The 22,051-nt window shown below is 36.5% G+C and overlaps 1 protein-coding gene across 36 annotated transcripts in view; it reads left to right on the top strand.

Annotated features, from left to right (window-relative positions):
- Positions 1 to 18,811, top strand: part of LOC18425595 (phosphatidylinositol 4-phosphate 5-kinase 7) — a 49,241-nt gene extending 30,430 nt beyond the window's left edge. For 10 of the 36 annotated variants that reach the window (XR_016054347.1, XR_016054345.1, XR_016054348.1 and 7 more), the window contains exons 8-10: positions 9,474 to 9,625; positions 16,802 to 16,973; positions 17,916 to 18,409. Coding sequence is in view for 19 of the 36 variants with exons in the window: in XM_006830126.4 (XP_006830189.1) it covers positions 9,474 to 9,625; positions 16,802 to 16,973; positions 17,916 to 18,195 (604 nt within the window). In the remaining 17 variants the exon portion in view is untranslated. Of the gene's footprint in view, positions 1 to 9,473; positions 9,626 to 16,801; positions 16,974 to 17,902 lie in introns of all 36 variants that reach the window. The other 26 variants (XR_016054355.1, XR_016054352.1, XR_016054357.1 and 23 more) reach the window with 7 other exon arrangements.
- The last annotated feature ends 3,240 nt before the right edge of the window (positions 18,812 to 22,051 follow it).

Raw genomic sequence — 22,051 nt, 5'->3', positions numbered from 1 at the left:
GTGGAAATTTCCAACTTTTTTACCATCAATGAACTTCTCCAATGACTTGTTTTACTGCTGCTGGGCTGCTACTACTGCTATTTTAACTATTGCTGCCACTGCTACTGCTACTGCTACTGCTACTGCTGCTGCTGCTACTACAACTACTGCTGTTGCTACTACTCCTATTGCTTGTAGAATTGCTTCCATTACTGCTACTGCTATCACTATTATGCTGCTAAAACTGCTAGTGTCACTAGTGCTGTTACTACTATTTCTGCTACTACTTTATTGCTGCTAGCCTACCAGTAGCACTGCTACTATTGCTGCTGCTGCTACGGTTATTGCTACTACTATGGGGATGCTATTAATAAAGTGTGAAGAATTTCAATGATTAATTTGAGAGTTCTAAGAATCCTATACATGGTTGCCATTTTGAATAGTTGGAAGGAAAATGTAAACGTTGCATAAAACTGGCATAGTCAAGATAAATAATTTTCGGCATGCTAGAGGGAATAATTATTGCAGAATGATATATTGTGACTGTTGTATAGTAATATAATAAAACACATATTAGAAGTCCATGTTAGGAGCACTTGTTTGACACTAATTTGTGAACATATACTCGATTCACTATGATAAACAATAAAAAAAACAAACTTTGAAAATTCAGCATAAAAATTGCACTTTTTTAACCTAATGAACATAAGCCGTCCATTTGATGGGATCATTAGAACTGGATCTTAGATGGATTTGTTTCTTATCCCAAATTTTGTAGATGATTTCATGATGTTATAGAGACATTAAATGAACAATTCTACAAGGCAAAGAGTTGGATTTGAGTCCTTAAAGGCCTAGATCTCAACGTCCACTAAAGAGACGGTCTAGATTCATTGTTGGAGAGTACTCATTTTGACATTTTATATGGTTCAAATTCAATTTTTTTTTATTTTTTATTTTAAGTATTGGTTGTTGGGATGAAGAGAGTGAGAGCGCAAAATTTGAGATCATAAAAAGGCCACAAATATGGTTTCTAAAAGAGTGGTTTCACTATATTATAATGTAATGGTGACATGAAATCACTCCCCATAATTGTCACATACAAATCAATGTGTTAGAAATGTTGGTTTTGCGGTTGGTGCGAGCTACGATTTATATTTAAAAAATTTATCCGCATATTTTATTGATTTCCCCTGTCACGCTCAAAACCTTACATATGCAGTCCCCTTTCTCCTCTTTAAGTACAACAAAGAGAAGAAACAAATGGAAAATAACACCCTAGGATAGCTTTGCTTGAGATATTCAAGGGCAAGTCTTGAAAGTAGACATGTGATCAACTTTTATGCATGGTCGAATTCAGCAGAAAACAGATAGGGCACCTTCCAATAAAACATTCATATCTTCCAAACTATCCATGGGATTACTCTGAGGTCTTACAGGTAGAACATAAACTCAAAAAACAAAGAAAATAGGCATACCTTGCACGAGGGACCAGGGGCTTGAATACAATGGATTTACAGTAAAAAGTAAGTAAATAACAAACAAATTTGTGACCTAAGGTCACCTTCTTGCAGACTACACCCCTTATTGTTTGCTAAGATCATTGACTCACCTAGATCGAAGCAAACGACTCCTCTCTTGAAGAAAAGCCAGCTCTCACATAGTACCCTTCCTGCAGTCTATGTACCACCATTTTTCTCTTTCCTCACCCTTACTGTATCTAGGATCTCTATTTAATGTTTCACACAACTCTCTTTTTCTGAAACTCTTTTGGGCACAAAGAAAACCCTATGGGAGAAAGGTGGTTTCCTTATATAGACATAGTTTAGGACTATTTTGAAACTAAACTTACTTGTCTTCTTCTAGAATTGGAAACCTAAGATGTGAGAGATTAAATCTTAGCAGCTTAACCCTTTGATTAGCCATCATGATCTAAGGGCTGGAATCACACCTTTATCTTTAGTACGAACCTTCCTAACAATCTACCAATTTCATTAGATATGCGCCTTCCTAAAAACCCAAGTGCTTTAGAAGTCCTAATTCCATTTAGATCTTGTTCTAACTAACCAAATCCTTTTATAAGATAATTCATAATTTCCTATAAGCTTTAGAATTCACCTCAATCTATATAGTCTTTCATTTATACTTGGTCTCCAAATCCAATTAGGAGTGACTACCAAGAAGGGGGGGCTGCATAAATTCTACCTACTTAGCCATTCATGGCTTGGGTGGTAGAGGACATGTGGCACCCACTTGAGTGGGCCCCACCTGCTCCAATGTGCCCCATTAAGTAGATGTGAGGTGCTTGGCTTGGCCGTGATGATCCTGTATTGAATCTCGCTTTGGCAGTCTTGGAGTTGGGGCCCAAGAGGAGCTTGCTCCCCCTATCAAGGGAGGTTGAACCCTATCTTATAAGGACCTCAGTTCATTGAAAAAAGGGTACTTGATTGCCTTAGAAGCCACTGAAAATTGGGCATGGTCATGGTCAGTTACCAATGCTGGTAGCGAAGGAATGCATGTACACACCATTGCAAATCTAGAATTCCGACCAATACTGGGTCGATAAACTTTAACCACCACTGGACACCATTGACCCTGGCGGGTATCTGTGTGTTGACTATTTGGGGTCTCACCGTGGTTTACAATACATCTCGGTGGATATGAACTCCCAAAACTGGGATCCAAAATCAAGGGATCTGGAAGCACGAGAGGAGCTCTCTTTATTCGAAGTGTTAAACACCCCTGTCTCGGTAAAATTCCGAGGGCAAGTACACTCCCAAGATACAGCCACATCGTAAATAAATTCTTGAGTCCCTGAGTTGCACACTCAGAAAACCCGTACAAAACCACAGTCTACAAAACTGATGTCTTTCCAATTTGTATAAGATCACTAACATCAATTGGAAATTCTCTCTTACTACAAAATAAATCATCCAATCGGTATACTACAATAAAACATTGATTAGGAACATCTTCTCTCTCTCTACAATATGTCTTCCAATCGGTAAAATAAACTTCAATTGGATATGATAAATAACAACTCTAAACAAGGTTTCTTTAGATGATATATGAAACCGTAATATCATAAAATACTAGAAATTCACTATCATTAAAAGGGCGAGCTTGTACTTGTTATACTCAGACAAACCACAAATATGTTCATACTATGCTCATAAAGTACTTGGACATGGGACCTTTTAGAGGAATGAGCATAACAATAAGTAGAGCTAGAGAGGGAGAGAGATGGTATGTTCAATTAAGAGAGTGTGTGTGTGATCTCTTCAAAAGACCAACGTACTTTCAAAGGATGGAGAAGCTAGAGAGAGAGACAAGGATGCTATAAATAGCTAAAGATTAGGAGTGTGAGGTGTCAAGAGGACAAAGAAAGTGGTCCAAACAATCCCACATGTAGAGTGATTAAACACATGAAGGACACCTCATGCTTGAGTGTGAAACGTGGTGAGTGCATGAAAAAGTTTTCCAAAACCATGGTGGTCCAACATGATCACAAAAAAGCAATAAAACAGCAGCTAAATAAGGCTGTTTTGAAACACCAAAAATTGGGAAAAAGCTAACACTGTGAACCCACTTTAGCATCGTGGGATCGAAACTCTCACCAGTCCTGTGGTGTGGATCCGACTTTACAATCTTCAGTCCTATGTGTAAAGTACAATAGTAGGTTAGGGATATACATGGAATAATTGAGTATACAAAGTTAAGTGTTGGATATATACTTACACAAGGGCATTATCTGTAATTTTGCCTCAGGTTAAGTGCGGGTTATAAACTCACACGAGGGCATTATTTGTAATTTTAACTCATCCACCACCAATAGTTTCTTGCCTCAAGATCAGTTCTAGGCTCTCTGATTTTGAAAATTTCACACATAAAAACTTGAATACTGAGTGAAGGTGTTATAACTTACCCATTGATCAATTAATGTTCTGGGAGGCCTGCGTGGGTTTTGAGTGTTCTCTTGTCTTTCAACGAGCATATATTCTTTGATATACTCTAATATCCTTGGCTGATGTATGAGGGTCTTCAATTTTATGAGTCTTCATTTGGCCTATCTTCTTGCTGCCCCTTATGCCTTCTTCTTTGATATACTATGGTATCTTTTGCTGATTATGAAGTCCCACTTTCATGAGAATCTTTTTGAATCCTGGTCCATATATTCCTTGAACTCTTCCCCAGGTCTTGGAGGAGTTTCACCAATTATGTCCCCCTCAAGGTTGTGTTGCTCACACTTCTACTTATCTCTAGCAACAAAAAATGGTGTCTCATTTACAACATGATTTATGAGTCGACTATGAATTTCATGATGCAATAGCACTTCCCGTTTACCTGAATCACCTAAACTTATAAAACATGGAGGCATATACATCCTCCTTTCATCAAAGGTCCTTTCATCAAAGGTTACATGTCTTGAGATAAGAACTCTTTTCAGTCTAGGACTGTAACACTTGTACTCATCAGCATACCCTATAAAGACACAAATTTTTGCCTTTGGGGACAACTTATATTTTTGACTCTTGTCAATATGAACATAGGTATATAACATAGAAAAGAGTGCAATGTGGAATAATGGGGGTCCTTCCCATGCAAAACTTGTTAAGGTGATTTTCCATGTGGAACATTTATAAGCAACCTATTGATGAGATAAACTTCTGTATGAAATGCTTTTGTCCATATAAATTTAAGAAGTCTACTCATAAATAATATGTGCAATGCAACTTCAATGATATGCCTATGTTTTCTCTCTGCTACTCCAGTTTTCTCATGTGTTTGTGCTCATTATATTTGTTGTTTTGCCCATTATTCTCCTGATAGGTTCTAAAGTTATGGGATGAAAAATCTCTCCCTTAATCACTACAAATGTAGACTATAGATTTTTGGAAGTACTTTTACAAAGATTTCAAATTTCGTAAATATGTGAAACATATTGGGTCTCTTCTTAAGAAAGAATATATTGGAGAAACAAGATAAATCATCCGCAAATGTAACATGATATAAAGAAACAAATGAACAAGATTGTAGAGCAGGATCCCAAACAGCAGAATATATTGATTGAAGGGGAGCATAAGCTCTTTTATTATGAATCATACATAGAAGTTTCACATGTTTATCCAATTGATATCCATGACACAAACAAAGATTGAATATTGAGATTAGAGGGAATTAAGACATCTTTGTATAATTTACTCAATGATGCCAAACACTGGGATCTTTATTGACACTAAGAAAAGAAAATAAGAAAATAACAATGGCATCTTCCTCTTGACATGATCTTCGATAATATAAAGCTGTCCCTGACGAGACCCTTAAGTGCACGTCGTCCCCAATTGTTGTTCCTTCAGAAAAGTAAAATCGGGCATAAATACACCTGAAATAGAATTTTCTTGTGCTAACTAAGAAACTGAAATATGATTGTGACACATCTTAAGCACAAAGGAAACATTAGAGAAATAGATAGGACCACATGAGAAGTGAATTGTGACACTTCCTACATGAGTGGTATTGAAGAAGGTTCCATCACCAATCACTATAGAGCCATTACCAGAGTAAGCAATTAGGAACATACCTCTATCATTTGAATATGATTTGCAATACCACCATCCACGACCCAACCTGCCTTTGTGAGTGAGGTGATAGCTAAGTTTTCTAGAGAATGTTTTGGAGTAGCAACATAATGATCAAAGTACTTAATGGCTATATGAATCTTCGTTCCACATATATGGCAAACAACAACATCATCTGAAGAGACAAATGATCCTGTTGAAGGGGTAGGTAGCAAACCACGACTCTGATAAGGAGTAAAATTAGTTCGTCCACCTCGACCTCCACGTCTTCTACCTCTGTATCCTCTAACTCTCCATGATTTCAATTCCAGCATATTATTTGAATTACTATTTTGAAAATAAAACAGGATGAGAATTGGTAGTAGAAGACTTTTCCAATGAGGGTATGAGGTTGGATAATGCTTCATGTTGCAACAACAATGGTCGTAATTCTCTCATCATCATCATAGCTTTTTCCAAATTATTTGGATTCAGCTACACGAATCCTGGTCCCCCACTCTACTTTTTAAAATGTCATACCCTCAGTGAGGCCATAGGTCCCCATTTCTTTTTGGACTACTTCCAACCACATCCTTTTGGGTTTACCCCTTGTCCTTTTCAATCCTTCTACTTGGACTAGCTTGCACCTCCGAACATGAGTTGTATTGGTTCGACGCCACACATGGCCAGCCCACTGAAGTCTGCTCTTTATCATCTTATCGCTGATTGATGCCAAAACTAAATTTTCTTGAATGAATTCATTTCGAATTCTGTCCCTCTTATCTTGCCACTCATCCATCTCAACATCCTCATCTTCGCTACACTCATTATATGGGTATATGTTTTTTGTCTGCCCAACATTCTGCCCCATAGAGCAAAGCTGGTCTCACAGCTGTTCTATAGAACTTGCCTTTTAGCTTTGTTGGTATGCAGTTATCACATAAAATTCCAGTTGCACATCTCCACTTCACCCTTCATCATCATAGACGAAACAAACACTTTATATAATCATCCCCTAAACCTCTCAAAACATAATGGACCTTGACCTCTTAGGATCATCCACTATAGCAAGCTCATCACATAGGGCTTTTATCTTGTTACAAAATTCCAAGGTTGACGTATTATTTCTTTTACAAATATGAAGTTCCCTTCGAAGATGCATAATTAGGTTCTGTGTCTTGGGAAAATAAGTAATGAAGGGACTCCCATACTGCTGCCGCAGTTGGTAAATTAATTACTTGAACAATAAGTTCCTCTGAAAAGGTGGAATAAATCCAATCGATGAGGTTCTGGTCCTTAGATATTCAATTATCGTAAGCGGGATTGGATTTAACAAATTTCTTAGTTGTTCCATCTTCACTAATCTCTTCTTCTGTAAGAAACTTAATTGGAGGCTTAAGGCTTTGATGAACCATCAATGTGCCCCAATAACCATTGGCATCTTATATAAGTTAGAAGTAAGCCTTTCCAAGTAAAATAGTTTGAGCCATTGAGTTTTAATAGGTTTGTTTGAAGACTAGGAAGACCAATAGAACTAGAAGAAGACGACAAAGCTAGAATAAGAAGGAGCAAAAGAGCAAGAGATTTCAAGGGAATAGAAAGAAGGTAAAGAAACCAGCAGTTTACTTTTGATGGGCAAGAGAGAGGAGAGAAGTTAGGGTTTTGGACTAGATTTCAAGAACCAAAAAGGTGAACAGCAGTTGAGAATTTTTTTCTTCAAAGAAATAAATACATTATGAAGAGCAGATCTGGGGTTTTATATTGAATGAAGAGATATGAGTATTTGAAAGAGAGAACAGTCGTATGAACAGTAAGCATGAACAATAATATGAACAATACGTGCCCCTAATATGGAGGAAATGAGAGAGAAACATTGGGTTCTAGGAAAGAGGGTAAAGAGGAAGAAAAAAAGATTAGGGGTTAAAAGAGAAAGACATGATGAATCTTCATGAAGAAGGAAATATGTGTAACCTTGATTAAAGTTGATCACATTGAGGGCATATTCAAACCTCGCTATGATACCGTAAAAAACTTCGAGGAGAGAAAAGAGGCACACACCAGGGCATAATTCTTGTATTATAGTATATATAATGTTAATCTTGAGTGCGGACAGATTTTGCCTTATACGTTACAGCAAATGACTTTACAATGTAAACCACTTAAATTCACATAAATTACCAAATTGCCCTTCGTTGCATTCTAACAAGCATACCCATTTATGGGGAAGCGATGAATGACATTCCCTAATTATAGGGGTGCCTAAGAGGAAGACAACAATCCATTTGAGACAACTTGTTTGGATAGAGGGGCTTGGCAAGATGATGGGCAAAATTAGTAGGCCACATGCCATGAATGTATGCTTGAATTTCCATGGGTTGAAGGAGGTAGGCTGTCTTTGAGGGCTGGTGGAAGAGTTAGAGGGGTTACTCAATAAAGACCACACTAACTATCATAGACTTGGGCTTCAACCCTTGTGTGTGTGTGACAAGTAGTTTGGTTAACTTAGTGACAAGTAAAAGACTGAATAGGACAACGTCTTAAACCCTTAACATGGTTAATGCACCTCTGTTTAGAGTTGTGCATTAGGGCTATTGGCCTGTGATGAGAGGATATATGGTCAGCATCATTGTGGCTCATAGTCCTTAAAGAGTAATTTTGGAATTGAGGTATGGTCCTGGGTGTGTTGTTTGTGTACTTGCACATGTATAGGTTTTAAAAGGCGATGAAGCTTGTGAAGTCCAATCGAAGTAGGCATCAAATCTAAATGCATCCTGAGAACAAACCACATAAACTGCTGTGGGCATGTTTGTCATCAGTTAAAATGTTTTAAAGGGGATGACACATTTGTCATAAGTTGAAATGTTTCAAAAGGAAGGATGTACCTGGCATTTCTTAAAATGTTTGAACTAAGATGGACTTTTGTCGCAACAAATTCAACTTTCTTGGTATGTGTGGGCCATGTGGGTTTTTCTTATACCCTAGAAATCTCACATACCACTCCTTATTGGGCATAGCAAGGTGCATTTGGCTTTTGTTGCTGATGCCAGAGTGCATCACTTGTGATCTATTGGTTTTGTTGATTTGTTCGGCCAAGTTTCTTCTTCTATATCACCTTTGTTGCCATTCTTCCTTATTTTTGATAGATTTTGCTTTGTGCGTTGATTTTTGTTCTTTTCCTATCTTATTTCCATTTTTATTTATCACTTGTGCTTAGGTCTTTTGTTTCCACGGCTGCTTTAATCCCTAGAGAGTACTCCATACTTTTCAATCCTTTCACCTCTCCAGCTTGGTGTAGGGGTGGAGTGGCGCCCCATTCCTTTCCCTTGAAGGATAAGGTGTGGAGCCACATGACCATGTGAGGGCATACATTACCCCTTTAGGATAATTTCTTAACTTTTGAGTCACTAGACTTGTATATAATGTGTACACTTTTGGTTAACTTAATAAAATTCTCCTCCCTCTGTCCCTAATTTAGGCACAAAGAAAATCTGATACATCAACATGTGCAAATTGGTGCATAATATGATAGTGTTTCTTATAAAGTTACTGCTGATGTTTCATCAAATTTTGCATGTTATTCTATGGTTTGTTCGTCAATTTTGCTGTGTTATTTCTCTGGTTTTTAAGTAAAAATATCAGTTATGTCTCTTTTGATATGTTTGTTTTGCTTGATGGATTTTAGTTTGTAGAAGACATGTATATGTTCTTCAGTTTGTTAAAGGTATGTGGACTGTTGAATGCTGATAATCCTGAAGTTCACTTATTTTCTTAGTATGTATCACACACAAGATTTGTTCTATGGTTTTTTCACTTAGATTAAGGTGATGTTTATGTGGTAATCATTATATAATGAATCTTGTGAGGGCAAAAATCATTGGACTGCAAAAATTATGGTGATGTTTATATGGTGATCATTATATAATGAATCTTGTGCAGACAAATCTCATTGGACTGCAAGTTCTTAGAATCACAGTGCATAATTGATTATAGCCTGCTGCTGGGACTTCATTTCAGAGCACCAGAACATCTGATTGTCTTAGAACCTCAAGACACAATACCTTATCATGTCACAGCACCACCAGATGATGGTACATGTTTATTTCAAAAGTTAGCTTCTACTGTATATCTATCCCTTGATAAGTTACTTTTAACATGCAGGTGTCTTTTTTATTGGATTGTGAAAATAGTTCTTAGTTCAGTAAATAATAGGTGTCTGTACCATAAATTTTCTTCATGAGATGTTAGGAAATCTAGTTGTTTCCATTGGAAATGTGTTGCCTATTTCTGCCTAGATATGTCTTCTGTTACACAGATGGAATTACAGGTAACTCAGCCGAGTTGATTTAGACTTGGATGAGCTACTCAGACTCAGCACCTTGTCAAGTCAAGTTTCTATTTACAAACTTAAGTTTTATAAAAAAAATTATGAAAAATATTATTGGTTTTTCTAAATCGATATATAAATCTTTTATATGTAATTTTGAGTTTGAGATGATGATTGTGTATTTTTCTTATCATATGCTAATTTTTCTGAATTGTTTCAAGATATAAATCAATTTTTTTCCAAATTCTATCATGTATATATGTCTTAAACACGTCTATACGCGAATTGCTATGGTGTTTTGCCCTCACAGACATGCTATGTCCATGACGGTTTTGCTTAAAAATCGCCACAGATCTACGGGAGCCGTGACGGTCCCTACTGTATATTTTGTGTCAAATTTGCATGAAAAAAATCCTGCCATGGACATGCTATATCCGTGATGGTCTTTAATCCACGCCGTCCGAAAAAATCGGACGGTGCCAAGTCTATGTGCGAAAATACTGTTCATTTTTGCCCATAGGCATTTTGTAGTCTCTTCCGTATATATATATATATATATATATATTCCATCCTTTTTGGATTTTTAATGTTTTTTATAATTTAATTTTTCTTTTACTTTAAATAATTCTTTATTTTATTTATTTAGTTTATCCCTTTCTTTGGTTGGTAACTTAGTTACTCGGTTCGGTTAGAGCCCGAGCCGACCTATCGATCCTTGTATATATACCAAGTGAGAAGGAGAGCCCCTTTATTCCTGCTACAAGTGTCATTTCTAAAGTTGATTTTGCCTTATTGATTATAATTTATTATACTCATTTTATTGATTTTATTTTCAATTTTGTCCTCTCCATCTTGATTTTTTCGAATATACATCTTTTTGCCCATTCTATCTAATTAGACACACTTCCCTACATTTTGATTCCTACGAAGAGATCCCAACCTCTCTCTATCTTTATTCTCTCTCTCATGATGTCTTTCTTCTCTGATTTTTTATTTTCTTGTCTTCCTTTACATAAAACCTAATTTTCTATATTTTAGAGATTTATTAGGAAATTTATCCAGCTTGGGGAAGAAGACAGGATATTATAAATAAATATAACATGTGCCTTTGTCTTTTGGGCTCTCTTGGGTTGCTCTGTCTTAGGAAAGGTTATTATCTCTTCCTTTCTCTCTCTAGATCATCATCTCTCATATGTACATTTTCCCCTTTTTTTTCCTTTTCTTTAATCACTCAAAATAGGTGTGTCTTTTCTACTTTTTATTTTGAACTCCTTTTTTTTATTCATGCTTGTGATATGTTGATGGGTTGTTTTTTTTTTTGAGATTGGTACTCTCATTTTACATCATCACATAAATATTCTACATTAGGTTAAAGTTTGAGTTTACTATTTTGGATTTCCTAATTTTTTTGACGCCGACTATAATTGCAAATTTGGAAGCAAATCAAATGTATTGCAAATACATAATATAATAATTGTGAATATAATAAAATTAAAAATATAATGCATTGAATATGTTTGTGATATGTTATTTAAACTAAAATTATATTCAAGACCAAAAAGTAATATTAAAATTTATAGTCATTTCATATATAAATACTATATAATAGTATTAGTTTCTAATGTGATATAATTATGATTATGGTAATGAATATTTTTTATTAATTAATATTATTGTAGTTATTTATAATTAGTTTAATATCACTCTAATACATGTAAATAGTTTAAAAATATTTTTATTATCATAGTAATAATTTATTTTTTAATATATTATGCATAAAATTATAGCTATATAATCTAAAGTATCAGATAAAAATTCACTGTTAGTCCAAATTATGATTTAGTAGTTATTTGGAAGCAAATCAAATATGTTATAATAATATAATTATACTGAAGTAATTATATCCTAACTACAACAAAATTAATAATAGGATTCTATGAATATTTAAGTGCAAGAATTTTGATGTATTATTCCATGCTCATCCAAATTGGAATGGAACTCTCCATTATAATACTCCCCACCTTGATCTCATTGAAGTACCTTAATTTTAGAGTCAAACAGAGTGCGAATCATCTTATGAAAAACCTGAAACAACATGTAACAGGAGAAGGCCCCCAAACAATCAGAATGAACAATCACAAAAGGAACCTTGCTTTTATTAATGCTTGTTGTGTATAATTCTATAATATTTTGACAGCTCATAGATATCACATTGAAACTTCTACATAGTAGCAAAATAATCAACTTAGGAAACAAAAATTTTAAGGAGTGAAAAGATAAATGGCAAAGTTAGAGATGCCACTAACAAACCGATCTTTATTAAACTGGAATTGGATTTTAACGCATGAGAGCTAGTTCTTTTTGAGTCTAGAATGTAGAGCACAAGCTTTATGATCATTGTCAATTGTCCTCCTTGTATCCAGATCCTGAAAAACATAATGTCACACTGCAATTTAGACTCTTGGTAATGTTGCTGATATACTTTAGGTTTGGAGCAAAGATGGGAACATGAAGAACGGGTGGCAATGAAATTTGAGGAGGAACAAGCAATAGAGGAAAAAGACCTATCAACAATCTTAGCTTTTCCTCTACCAGAATAAAGAGAATATGAAGAAAACAAGGATGACATATTGTTCATGTGATCTAATGCTCCTGTCAATAATCTAAACTATTTTAGATAGAGCAAGGGAGACATGATTAGCGGAAGCATGAGTATTTGAGTGTGCAAAGGATGAAGTAAAGGTTGTGGATGGGCCATCTGATAGTGTAAACAACCAGCGAAGACTTTCAATCTCCTCTTTAGTACTGGTATGAATTCCTTTGGAGTAGAAACTGAAGATTGGAATGCATGTTGTACTGGCTGATCTATACTAGCAGCAGCTGAACTCCTAGTAGATGAAGCCTTGTAACTTGGATAGTTAAATATAACAGGCCGACCAACCAGGTCCCATCAATTTTCCTTAGTACAACCATTTCTACCACAATGGTCACACTTGAACTTACTTTTATCTCCTTGAGTCTCCTCCCCTTTTCCAAATTCCTGAGTTTTAGCCCCCTTCTTGTTTTTAGGGCGTAATGAGGCTTAAATAAGGGCAAATCGATTAAGTACTTGATAAGCAACATGACACTTTTTCGACTTTCATCATCACTCTGGACAAAGGCATACACCTGGTTAAGCAATGGAAGAGTATTCCTACCGAGTATTTGGACCCTAGCTAATTCAAACTCTGGGTTCAATCCTGCTAAGAATTAAAAAATTTTGTTCCACCAACTCTTTGTATTTCTATGCATCAGCCTTACATGTCAGTTTAAACATCCGATAGTGGTCCAAATCCTCCTACATGTTATCAAGTAAAGAATATGTTGCAAGAGACCTCTCCCCCTATCAAAGATTGGAAGTTTCTTGACTAAGTTGGTAGAAGTGAGCCACATTCTTGCTTTGAGAGTAATAGAGTTCCAAATCTCACAGTTTTAGGGAACATAAAACCTTGCTAATTGATGGTTGCATGGAGTGTAATAGCTAAAGACATTACAGTCAAATGTTCAGTTTCCTACTTCTCATGTGAGCAATCTATTTTTTGGGCTTCAATAATCTTACCATTTATATACCCAATTCCCCTCATCTACCAATGAACATATTTTTACAGACTGACCACGCCAAATAATTTGTCCCATCAAGTTTGGTAGCAGTCATTTGCAGTCCGCAGCTACCTCCATGGATACATAGGGATTACACCTGGATTATTAGGGGAGGTATAAGTGTCCAAAATCACTCATACTCAACATATTGACCAAAATACAGCAAAAAGACCACCAAGGAGACCTGCTGATCAACATAGAAGGTCACTCACAAACACCTCAAACAGGGAGATCATCAATACAAGAGATTCAGAAGAATATTGAGTTTCACAAATCGCAAACAAGGATTTGATCCATTTAAGGGGTCAAACATTGACTTCAACACCATCGAACCACACCAATCAGATTTACGGTTTTTGAACCCCCATCAATAACTCAATGAAGTAATGGAAAAAGCTACGGTTTTTTTATATTCCATACCTTTTCCAGATCTAGAGTTTCTGACCATGTGGCTTTTGGTGACCTTGACATGGCTAGATCACGTCTTTAGAATTTCAAAAGAAACCTGTTGAAGTAACCTTGTCTTCGGTAACAAGTTAAGATTACCGCAGCGACCCAGGAGTAAGTGGGAGGAGAGAATCAAATGAGAGATTGAAGGCTTGATTAGAAAGAAAGAGAGGAAGGAGAGATACTTTGAGAGAAGGGAAGAGAGAGGGTCACTGAGGTCTAACCTAACCCCACGCACATCTCCAAGGGTGTGTTTGACTGGCGGAAATTTTGGACCTATGCTATTGGTATGCTAAATAGATTTACTAGCAAGCCGAAAGCATTTGAATGCTTATACCTCAAGGGGACTACAAATTTAGGCAATATTATGTAGACGAACTTGCTGTGCTAGAGGGGAAAATGATGCAAATTGGATATTGGATTCTGATGAATCCAAATCTGCTAGTTGTTGAATCTTCACCTTTGGTTGGTTGCAGTTGCTTGGGGATACAAGAAGCAAACATCTACCTCTAGATCCACAATGCAATCAAAGCTAATTTCCTTGTAAGTCATTAGTAGAGTAGCTGAGTGACTAAGGAACTTGTTGGTAAACGTTCACTTATTCAAGATGTGATAATCTATTATGTAGTGAAGAATAAGATCTATAATGGAAAATTGAGACATCAGCTGGAGGCACATTTAGTTGAGACAACTACTAAAATGTGGAGCAATTATTACGAACCTTGTAAGTCTAACCAAAACTTGATGGATCCATTAACCAAGGGCCTTGCAAGGAGAGAGTTTGACTATGGGATGGGATTGAAGGCCACTCAAGGCGAGTCACAAATTGATGGTAACCCTACCTGGTAGATGAGGAGATTCCAAGTCCTAGGTTCTAGGGGAAAACAAGTTATTTGTGTAGCAAGCATGATTCACTACAATTCCTCTTATATGAAAATATTATATTTTTTCCCCTTCTTTGGCTATATGGTGCCATAAACTACAACATGTATGAGTCCATTTGTCTAGATGATGAAATGCCTAGGCAATGGTGTCGAGTTACAGGGCATCATCCATGGATTTCCTATATGAATGTGGAAGTTAGGTTGCTTCTTATGGGAATTGGAGCACTAGTGAAAGGATTTTGAGCCTGTAAGTGTCGACACAAGAGATTTTCAAGGAGAACTCATTTTCTTGGGAGCAAATGTGAGGTATACAGGAGGCGTGTGGATATATAGCATAGTTCAAGGTTCGTCCACCCATTGTCTTTATAAGCATTTTGCATAACACTATATGAAGCTTCAAGTCTCTAGGATATCTTCCCCTATTTATTATCTTTCCTGGTTCTTAGAATGGTTGTTTTGAAAGAGGTTGGGGATCATTAGTTTTGGAGAAGGGTATTTCAAAACATATAGATTTTTGGAATTTTTTTGGGCATTTATTAGACTTAAGGTAAAGAGTAAGTAAATGTTGTACTCCTACATTGCCTAGAGACAAGCTTTTCTAAGGGTTTTATAAGTGGGAGATTTCCTAAGCCTTATAGGGGCCTTGAAGAAGAGACATTCAGAGCTTTCTGGGTGCTTTTCATATTGTGTGCATGCTTAAAACACTCACGTGGTTGGCGAGCCCAGTGGTGGCTGAGGTTTTGGTTGAGGTCCGTGGTTAAGACAATGTGTAGTTGCATTTCTTACTGCGGTTAAGTCCATGAGCCTGCTTAGAGCTTTTCTCAGAAAGATCTAACTGTTTACTACAGTTAATAAAGTTTTGCGACTTTTGTTTGTGGCTGATAGTGTCCCCTGATCAGTGGCCTCAGGTAATGGTGCTCGACGACCTTTTGTCATGGTAACTATGGTTAACGACCTTTTGCTGCAGTTACTCTCTGACTCTTCACCGACCATGAGCTTTACTGGGTTTTCTGAATTTGTTACTCCCTCATGATACATGTTGACGCATAATGTCCTCCGTTTTAATGACCACTAGTTTTTTGTCATGATTATCCAACTTTGTCTATGTATACCCCATCCAGTATCAGTTTTCAAGTTCTTTTCTGTTTCATTTTCAGCTCGTTTGATACACTGTGACTATTTGCAGCAGTTAACCAGAAAACCTTTATAACTTGAAATTTACTGTGGCTTTTTATCAAACTTGGACCAAATTAAGGCTGGTCTCAGGCTGGATCTTTTCAAGAGAAAATCAACAAGAGATTGTGTTCTTCATCGGCTTTCTCGAGCATACAACTCATAGAGCCTACATGGTGCTTCACTGAGCTTGGTTGTATCATGGGGTTCTTCTCGTCACGACTGGATCGCATCTTGGATTTTCTACACCCGTTAAGTACCTCTAAAATAGCAAAAGCATCTTGTGCTTCCAGGTCTAATTGTTGAAGCGAAAGGCCTTTCAAATCTCGGCTTAATATGAGTCGCCCTTTTGGAGCTCAATGTAATACAGATCACAGATCACAGAGGGCTAACTTTTGGGACTAGATGTATATGTGATTTTTCTTAGTAGGATATCAAGTATTTATATATTTGAGTTTCAATAATAAATCAAGTATTTATGGAATTTTAGCTTGTTTATTGGGAGAAATATGTTATTTTCTTCAAGTTTGATCCTCTGGACATGATGTTTCTGACTAGATAATGAAGGCTGATTTTACAATACCCTTGATGTCCAAAAAAGAAAAACCAAGTCACATATTTATAATGTACTCAATATGAATGATCACTATGTGTTGGAGTTGGCCATGTTTACCTGACCTTTATTAGGATATTTGTTATTAATTTATTGTTACACACACTTTCTACTTCCATTAAATTAGTAATCATGTCAGTTTGGTTGTAACATATACCCTATCACATTTTTATTTGATTTTCAGTGAATGTATGTCATGAAGGCGAGCTCCCAATCCCACCAAGAGGTTTATTATTAGTTGCCCATGAGCCAAATGCAGTTAGCACTACACCTGGCTCCCACATTCGAGGAAGCACATTGAGAGCACCGGCTGTGGGTGATGAGGAAGTTGATCTTTTACTGCCTGGCATGGGAAGGTTTGATTCATATCTTTGCAGTATCAATACGGTTTGTGAATGATTTTGTGAATGGCATGCTGATGCTGTAATATCCCAGCTTCGATACGCTAGTCTCTTTCAAATTGGATAATTCATAAATTACTAAAAACAGCACCTTATTGCAAATCAATTCCTGAAATTGTCAATCGGGGCCCTTTTGTTCTCGCAGCATGTCTTCCAGGTTCACATGGCTTTAGCTTTTCTCCTGTTGCACTCAGGTTTGAATTTCCACGTGGATCAGAGCTTTACCATATCCAATAGAAAGTTTCTTGGTAGGGAAAGTGAAAAACACAAACCTAGTGTATGGTATGTAATGCTTATATGTGGCATCTTACTGAATCTTCTGATGGAACTACAATTCATCTTCACAGTCCATCTTGAGAAGGAATGGTGGATGCATCTTCACAGTCCACCTTATATTGTAAAAGTTACACAGGATATATGGTTTACACTCTTGAGAAAGTCTCTTGGATTCCCCTCCTTGTATGCTATACCATATGCATGATTGTGTATGGTAAATACTTTCCCTTGTTCTAGCTTCAAAACATATAAATTTGCCCCACTTCATGCTTCGGAATTATAATATACCTTCTTCCAGCTCCAAAATGTATAAATTTGCCCCGCTTCACATTTCGGAATTATAATATACCTTCTTCCTTTTATCTCTAGTCATCGAATCATTTGTGCATCTAGTCCCTTGTACTGGCCTTGTGCATGTGTAAATATATATGCATATTCATGCACACAAGATCTCTCTGCTTCTTGTTTGATTTCAGAAACAAAGACAATATCTCTAGGGCGAGTGAATAATTTTTTGCTACCTTTAACTTACATTCGGTAGGGCATGTGAATCCTGTTAGATAACTTTCTTAACTATTTGATTTTGTTTTTGTTATAATGATCCGTAGCTTGCTTGTGTAGGCTGCGGGTTCAGCTAGGAGTAAACATGCCAGCACGAGCCAACCGGAAGCTTCAGCATGATGCGGAAGGCTCGTTGGAGATGGATCTCTTTGAGGTCTATGATGTGGTCCTCTATCTGGGTATTATCGATATACTACAGGAATATAATTTAAAGAAGAAACTCGAGCATGCTTACAAATCGTTGCAGTTTGATCCTTTGTCTATATCTGCAGTAGAGCCAAAGTTGTACTCAGAACGTTTTCTCAACTTCCTCAAGAAAGTGTTTCCTGAGCAAACGTGAGGTATATGGTTTTGGCCTGATGAGGTTAAAGCAAGCATTAGGCAAGCAGGCTATCATTGATTAGAGATCATTATATTTGCTGGGTTTCTATTTGCCCTTGATTATTGAATTTCTTGTATCTAAATGACCCGGGTCCCTCTCCCTCCCCTCTAATCAGGGTGTTAAATGGCAATTTTCTCAGCAGACAGAGAGATATATATATGATGTTTACTCATGTGGAATGCAAGAGAGAGAAAGAAAGAGAGAGATGATGTCTACTCGTTGAGTACAGCAGCCCCTCCCTGGCTTCTAATGAGATGGTTCTGAATGAACATTGCATTTATATGCCGGGAGTGGACTAATATTAGCTGAAACCCATCGGTCACTCTCCCCTCCCTAGTTCACTTGCCTCCAACAGACAACAGTAAACATCCGGAAGTAAATGGAGTCTTCAGCATAGATCCAACACTGTCCCCACGTATGCCAGGAGGAATAGAATCTGACAGCTTTTCAGGCAGTGATTGTGCAATCGACTTTTGGAGCCTACTGTAGTTTGGCTGGGGTTGGAAGCCCTTGATTACTTTGGGTGTGTGTGTGTGTTTTTTTTTTATAAATTTGAGAAATATGTATTTATCTATCTACGTATCTATCCATGTAGGCACGTGCACACACACACATAGGAAAAAGCTAATAATAAGTCTGGACCGAAAATAAGTAGCAGTTTAGGACATACTTTCGGCTGTCTGATTTTGATCGGATGGTTGAAAGTATATGTTACAAGTTACTACTTAAATTTTGATCTCTTAACTACAAATTGGTTTGAGGTAAAATTTTGGACGCGTTAAATAATAGGGTGCACTAGAAAAATATCAAACAAATATTTTATCCAATTTACAATGATCAAACTACCCTAAAAAAAAGGAGGCAATCTAATCATTTTCACTTTCTGGAGATTTTTATACTGTATGTGATGGTTGCGTATGCCTAAAATTCTATATTAAATTGATTTGTAGAAAAAAATTAAAATTTAAATAGTAAGATGCATTTTCAATCATCCACCAAATTAGACTGTTGGAGGAAGACTAAAATTATTAATTATTTTGGGTCTAAACCTATTATTAGCTTCATACACGCAGGAAAAGTTGTCCATGAGTCCAATGTCCATCTTAAGATGGACGTTGAGAAAAAGAAGGCACCCAAGGTGGCCAAAATAATTCTTAAAAAAATGCTTTTAAAACTTCAAATTTCATTTTGTTTTTCATATTTGGCTTATCTCATGAATTTCTAAAAAAAAATATAGATCTAAAGTCTATCTTTAAGATGAATTTTAGGGGGGCCTACACGTTTACAGGTGAGTTGATCGGCAAGGTTTTGTATAAGATGCCCGTTTTGTATAAGATGCCCCACCTTATAAGCGAAGTGTACATCTAAGTTTTGTTTGAAGATGTATTTTTGGTATAAAAAACTTTACGATGACTTAAAAATCCATATTTAGCCCTAGTTATAAAATTTTAAAATTTAAAAACAGTGCTGATCAAGTGGTTCTATAAACACTTCAAAATTTAAAAAACAAACAATTTGGATAACTTATTCTGAGATACATTATTTTTCGTATTTTAAATTTTTTTTTTCTTTATATCCATACATATCGAGATCAAGATGATCAATTGGAAGATTTTTTAATTTCAAATCAATCTTTATATAGTATCTTAGAGGCGCACCATACTTCTATAGTTTAAGGTTGCAACCTTATATAAACTTTTTCTAGGAAAAAGATATCCTATGCTCAAGCGTAGGATGGGAGTTTGCTCAACCCATGAAGATCGTCTGTTCAAAAGAAAGAGAATAAACGGTATGCAGGGAATTTTTTCCCCAAATATACATCCATTATCCATATTTTCTAAGCAATGAGTGTCACGGCTTTCTACTAAGAATCTAGTGTCATGTGTTGTATGATGTATTTGATGCACTTGTATCCTTGATGCGAATAAAATAGAAGCCAATGGCAACCTAAACCTGCAGGTATCAAAAATGCTTGTGGACTATAGAAACCCTGACCAAATAAGCCTTATTTTTTAATAGCTTTGATAATGATGTTTGATCAGCCTCAAATCAAAGCATACGAGTCTCCTAAGATGATCTAAGGATGCCCTGCCAGTTCTATTCTATTCGGACGCAAATAGGGAAAAGCGAGTAAAAATTAGTTTTCAACTAAAGTTCCTAGCTTGACTATGGTGCACCATAGCTAGAAATTTATTCTAGAGGTCTCTGGCAACTATGTGACCACCACCAGTGGATTCAAAAGGTCGAAAACAGTCCACGTCAAATTTCAGCTCAATTCGACCTTTCTAGGTCATATTTTCCATAAATGGCAAGATTTTCACTATTCACATTAACACACATGAACCAGTTACTATAAATAATAACTGTGCTATGCAAAAATGGGAAAAAATTTGAGTCATGGTTGTCACTCTTCTTGAAGCGTATCGATTCTAAATTCGAACATGTTCCTCTTATCGAGATCTACGCTTTGAAGGGTGGCACGTACCATGAGGACGCCTAGACGATAAGAAATCCTAGAGATAATTTCACTAAAAATGCCCAAAATGCAGGAAATTCCAACAGAATATGCACTCACTCTAAGACTTATATCTCGAGATCTCGAAACCCTATGACCTCGAGGCTAGATGCATTACGACCGTGACTCGAAGGGCTTCGTTTAGAATACTTGCTTATTCAAATTGGAGGGTGGGAAGGCATCCTATTAAGGCTAAAAAAATGCACATTTTCTGGTGCCAGAATCCCATATTTTGGCGACTTTCAAAATTACAAAAGTGATCAAACAGACACCAAATCGAGGGGTTTTCGTTGCAAAATGATCACAACGACTTCCCATTTCGATTTGTGATGAAGAAAGTGACGAAAAATATGGTGCAACAAGTAAGATTGAAAGATAAAAAATTCAAGATTGAGTTTTGGTAGGATTTTCGAATTAAGGTCAAAAACTCTTTTCAAGGCTAAAAGTTTATATCAAATCGATTGTTTTGAGAAGCCCGACACTTCTACGGTGTTCATTTTTTCAGAAGCTCACCAGAAAGCACAAAAAATGGTCCCAAACCATAAGGAAGGTAAGAAGCCCCATTGGATGGATGGTCTTGTCATTTCTATGGAAGTTGGGAGGGGCAAAACAATCATTTTTACCCAAAATGAAATTTTCTTTTTAATTTAAAAAAATATATTTTTTTATCAATGTGGTATTGTTTTGGTCATCCACCCTTATTTTGTGGAGATTATATATAAGCACTGTATGTCTTTTTGTAGCTCTAAGTTGGAGATATTATTGAAAGATAGTGAGATCAAGTTTATTTTTGCCTTATTGCTTTCATCTTCTAACCTAAGAGAGAGGAGAAAGAATATTTTGCCTACTTGAGAATTACCCATAGACCACCAAACCCTAGACACTAATCCATAGTCCCCACCTAGCTTCCATACTCCCTAGATCACCATAGACACTAATCCATAGTCCCCACCTAGCTTCCATACTCCCTAGACCACAAACCTTAGACATTAGATCATAGTCCCTACTTAACCCCATACTCTCTAGCTAATCTAAGCCCTTCACCCCTCAACCCAAATATTATATACTTAACCCACCTAGTCCATTGGTCCTAACCCTCTTTATCAAGTCTTAGCCACTCTCAAGGCACATTTAAGGACAAATCGGGACCAAACCTAACACAGGGGTTCGAGCCATCTACTTTCCTCTAGGTTGATCGCTTCTCTCTCTATATCTCTATCTTCTTTCTCTCTTTTCTCCCTTCTCTCATTTCTCTCTTTCCCTCATCTTCTCTTCTTCTCTCTTCTTCTCTCTCTCTAT

Source organism: Amborella trichopoda, chromosome 4 (genome assembly GCF_054954075.1).
Source record: "Amborella trichopoda isolate Santa Cruz 75 chromosome 4, AtrichopodaSantaCruz75HAP2 v2.0, whole genome shotgun sequence".
Taxonomy (NCBI): Eukaryota; Viridiplantae; Streptophyta; class Magnoliopsida; order Amborellales; family Amborellaceae; genus Amborella; species Amborella trichopoda.
Note: the sequence above shows the minus strand (reverse complement) of the source record. Positions and strands in the feature narration are given on the sequence as shown.